The sequence below is a fragment of the Meriones unguiculatus genome, chromosome 5, assembly GCF_030254825.1.
Source record: "Meriones unguiculatus strain TT.TT164.6M chromosome 5, Bangor_MerUng_6.1, whole genome shotgun sequence".
Classification (NCBI taxonomy): domain Eukaryota; kingdom Metazoa; phylum Chordata; class Mammalia; order Rodentia; family Muridae; genus Meriones; species Meriones unguiculatus.
Genome location: NC_083353.1, coordinates 48,042,687 through 48,047,593, shown reverse-complemented (window position 1 = coordinate 48,047,593; position 4,907 = coordinate 48,042,687). Strand labels below are relative to the sequence as shown.

The 4,907-nt window shown below is 42.1% G+C and overlaps 1 protein-coding gene across 1 annotated transcript; it reads right to left on the bottom strand.

Annotated features, from left to right (window-relative positions):
• Window positions 1–321: 321 nt before the first annotated feature.
• On the bottom strand, window positions 322–1,251 carry LOC132654034 (vomeronasal type-1 receptor 44-like). The gene has a single exon (XM_060383325.1). It carries the CDS (start codon window positions 1,249–1,251, stop codon window positions 322–324), a length of 930 nt encoding a protein of 309 aa, XP_060239308.1.
• Window positions 1,252–4,907: the final 3,656 nt, after the last annotated feature.

Sequence of the window (4,907 nt, the reverse complement as noted above, 5' to 3'; positions counted from 1 at the left end):
GAGAAACCATGCCTCAAATTCCTAAATAAATAAATAAATAATAAAAAGTAAGGTGCTAATGCAGGTCAGATGAAAGACATCTCACAGATCTCTGTGGAAAACCCATTGAGAAAGATAAACCTCATGTGATATCTGAGTGGGAATGCAGTTTAATCTTCTTTTACACACTTGCCATCCACAAACAGAGTAAACAGATGTAATGGGAAAAGGATGTTTTCACATATCAGTTTAAACCTTGAAACACTCCTACTATGTCATGATCCATAGCTCTGATGACAACATATTGGATTGTACTAAGGGATGATACCCATTCCTGAATAATCACATATTTACTTTCCTGTCCCACACTGACCTCAAAAATTTAATTATATGCTTTTCAGTGCAAATAAACACAAGGGGACTGACTGTGGCATAGCTATGGGACACAAGAATATGAATAAAGTAGAATAGTAAGCCATCTTTGAACTTCATTCTTGTTTGCAAGATAACAGTCTCCAAAATGCAGAGAAACACAAAGAAGCTCATGAGCAGCAGGATGGTCCGGGTGGCCCTTTGCTCTGGAGATGCCTTTGGAGAAAGGCTGGTGTTGTGAAGATGCCAGGCCTGCTTCATGTGTCTGTACAAGAGAGCCACCATGTACCCACTGGAGAGGACCATGAGACTAATAAAAAAGGCTTCCCTGAAGAAAAACAATGTGGAAAATGTGCTTTGTCTAGAGTGACTCGGGAGTAGAAGTGAGCAAGACTGAGTAACAAACATAAAATTATCTGAGGTCGAATTGGGGATGGCACTATTTGATACCAGGAGGTAACTGCTAAAAGACATGTAGAGAACACAAAGAAAAAGGGCGCAGGAGATGTGATGGGGAGATTTATGTTTAAACTTGTTTAAACAGCAGCTTCTAGGGCTGAGGATGATGGTCCAGAGGACATTCAGCAGACAGGCAGCACAAAGGGAGAGGCCCCTCAAGAACCTTTGTAGATAGAAAAGGGATTTGCATGTGGTGTGGTCCCACCTCCCCCGAGACAGAAACATGTCTGCAGCTATGAGTCCCATAGTTAGCAGCATCAGTAGTTGGGTCAGGGCCAAGAAACCAATGGCGAGATCAATGGGCTTAGGCCTGTGTGCACCAATGAGCCTGCAGAGGTGGAAGAGAAAAAGGATGCTGTTGGCTGAGATCCCAATACTCATTTCAGAGAACAAGGTAATTTTAATGTTTGTGTTAGTGTGGAGTATGCTGGCTTTATTCATTGTGTGTGCATTTGCAAGTATCAAAAGTCTGAGGAGAAAAGAGAAAACTCTTCATTACAAATACAGGGAATGAAGCATTACCCACCAACACTGAGCTGGCAACAAGATGTCAATTCATCCCAATTATAACTTGTCTAATTGGAACTCAGCTCCAGCTCACACCCCCTTGAGGCCATCCCCACAATCCCCACTGTCCCCACTGTCCTGATGCTTCTCAAGCAAAACTGAACTGTGCAGATCATTGTGGGGCTTCTCAGAATACAAACTTTCTTGTACATTAAACATTTCCACAAGATATAAAAAATTTTCCACTCCTGGCGCACATGTTTGGTTTATTCAGGGGTAATAGCGGCATCTCACTTGATTGTCAGACACACGTGCACAGGGTCATTTCTCTCACTGCCCTCTTCACTGCTGGCCAAGTATTCATTCACCTTCTTTTTCATTCATTCATTATTCATTCATTCTCTTTGTCTCTTTCTCTTCTTCTCTCTCCCCTTTGTCCCCCTTACCTCTGCCTCCTCCTCCTATTCCCTCTCTCTCTCTCTCTCTCTCTCTCTCTCTCTCTCTCTCTCAGTTTTTCAAGTCAGGGTTTCTCTATGTAGTCCTGGCTGTCGTGGAACTCACTCTGTAAACAAAGATGTCCTAGTACTTGGAGATCCACCTGCTTTTGCCTCCTGAGTGCTGGGATTCAAAGCATGCACCACCACTGCTCAGGCAAATGTTCTTAATAAACCTCCAGAACAAATAATTACCAATTTGGACTCTGAATTGAATCCTACTGACTCTCTGCCATTTCTTCGAGGTGTGACCATAAGCACTCAGAAGATGAGCTCCATTCAGCAACTCTGGAGCATATGCACAGTCAAGGAGCCCCTAGATGTGAGGATGCTACATACACACCAAGCATGGAACTGTTTCTGGCACAGAGTGATCTCTGTACAGGTCACCTGCTGGTTTTCTCATGCAGTGGCCTGGGAGACAGAATGCAGCTCTGTTAATGACTGATCAGCTTCTTCCCTGCATGAAACAGAAAAGACAAAGATGACCAAAAGGCTAGAATGATGGAGCCAAGTTTTCTTTCCAGAGAGTTTGAAATTCTGGCCTTTCTCTGAACTCTTCTAAGTGACTCTGCCTCCAACCTATGAATTTAATCTCCAGCCAAGAGATCCAGTATGGTGTGAGTTCAGGGTGAGCATTCTCCTTTTTTTTCCTTCTTTTGACAGGTAAAATCAGGGTAGTAAACAAAACTACAATTACAATAGACTTAGGGCCATCTCATTCTAAGGTCACAATTAAATGAAAAGTGTCCACCCAGTGTTGAGGGATGGGCTCCACAAGAGTCTTAGGTCTCCATCACCTTCAAGTTGTAGGGGACTTTGCCAGACTTCATGGATGTAGGAAATTCAGTGGGCATTTTATGTAGAGCTCATCATTTCTTTTAATGACGATTAAATACACACAAAATATATAATATTGTAAAAAGTTTTCCAGATACACAGTAAAGAATTATCAACTGAAAATCAAGGGTGTGAGATGAAATAACTTCATAATTTTTCTGACCATATTGCACTGTAATACAGTATACTGACAAGAAGCAAAAATGTTTTAAATGATCTAAGTATTTGTTCTTATATCCACAGATGAGTGTAACCCTCACCTCTCAACAAGAAAACTTCTCTTTTTCAGGGGACAGAGATCAGTACAGAAAACCACAACTGATCAATATGGAGAGTTGTGGATCCCAGTCTCGGTGGACCCATCTACCAAAGAACTCCGGCAAGCAAGGCTCAGAGAACATTGCTTCTGAAGATGGCATGGAGAGATTGAAAGCAGGGGATTAGGGAATTCCCCGTGAGATTGTGTCTCCCGGTAGAGTTAAGGAGCTACAGCAATAACCTTACCCACATGACTGCCTGAACAGGAGCTAAACAAGGACAACAACACTTAGACATGCCAAGGTACAGGAAAACCACTGCTCAGCCCTTCTCAAAGAACTACAGGAGACTAAGGAATGCTAAGAGCAGGATCAACAGTCCAGGGAAGAGTACACCAACTGGTAGTCCAAAACCAAATTATCAGCCCTGAAAACAGGCAAACATGTCACATTATACAGACTGAGCAGGTCACAGTTATGCATCTGAGACTATATATGTTTGTAATGAAAATTAGAGGAAAAATGGCCCATGAGGCTGGAGGACAGCATGGGAAGGATATTTGGATGGGTTTTGAGGGAGAAATGGGAAAGGACATATTACATCATTATATTATAAGCTTAAAATTCAAAGAAGTATTTATAAAATGAGGGAAGAGGGAAGATGTTAAAATTCATAAACACTTGAAAAGAATGAAAAATTCAGAGCTGAAAATAAATATGTGATAATAACAGTTGATAATTTGGGCTTCCTCACCTAAAAGCTCTATAATAGCAACACAAAAAGCTAGTTCTTCAAAAGATTGGTGGCCACCCAGGCACAGAGAGTCATGATTAAGCTCTTCAGATTTTTCTTTCTGTGAATCTGTGGAGTTCCTCATAATGCCCTTGCTCCTCCCTGACCTCAGTCTCAATGAAGAGAAGTCAGGGGTGATGGAGAAGGAAGGACCAGGAAAGAAAAGGAAGAAGAGGGGGAAATTCAGTTCCATCTTCAGGTGACATAGAATAACAGTTTAAGGCACACAGCCAATATGGTTGAGTCTGTGCCATGATAACCCCAGAAAAATAATCAGTAATCAAGCCTTCAGGACAAAGAGTAGCAGTACACACTAGCACTCAACCTGAACATCAGCTTGTGACCTGTGTGCACCCATAATCGTAGCCGTGGGTTTGATAGACACACCTTTCATGGAGGATAAAGTACACACTGGCAAAGTTTTAAAAGTTTAAAAACCTCAAAATATATGCATTCATTAGCAAATACTAACAAAACAATCCTAATACATATTTCTCTCCTATCATTTTTATGATGCAGGTTTTTTTGTTCAAGCGAATACAAACACACACATAAATACATACACACACAAACATGAGAGCTAGGGGAGAAGAGAAAGAGGAAGAGGGAAAAGGAGAGGGAGAAGGAGAGGTTGAGGAAGTGATTTTTACAAAGACATGACATTGTCAACCCAGGGAGAGGGTTGTCAACATCTGTAGAGTTGGGTGCAGGTTGTGCTATTTTTAGGGTGATTTCAGTAAATACAGCCCTGTAAAATGTAGATCACTTAGGGTAGCCAGGACATCTCAGGAGCCTGGAATCCTCAGCCATATTCATGGCATCATGGCTTCAGGAGATCATTGCTTTGAAGGCACTGCAGAACCTTGTTAGTGTGGAGGAGAAAGTTCACAGTTGATTTCTCTCTGCAGAAAAAGCTGAGGAGAGTGACACCATGTCATGAACTGTGAGCACCAGCTTGTCTGGAGTGAGACAAACAACAGCCTTGAGCCACCTGCCAGCTCCAGGCTTTGCAGCTACCTCAACTGTGCCTATGTGAAGGTCTATAGAAAATTCTGGGCTAATGCATCATTCGTATACAAAGCATTGCGGTGACTAAAAACCCTTCGTAGAAAAACCGCTGAAAGGGGTTACCTTGTCCCTCTTCCCAGATGGTAGTGCTCACATGAATGCCTACTAGCCCAGCAAAGGAGATCAGAGAACATGACA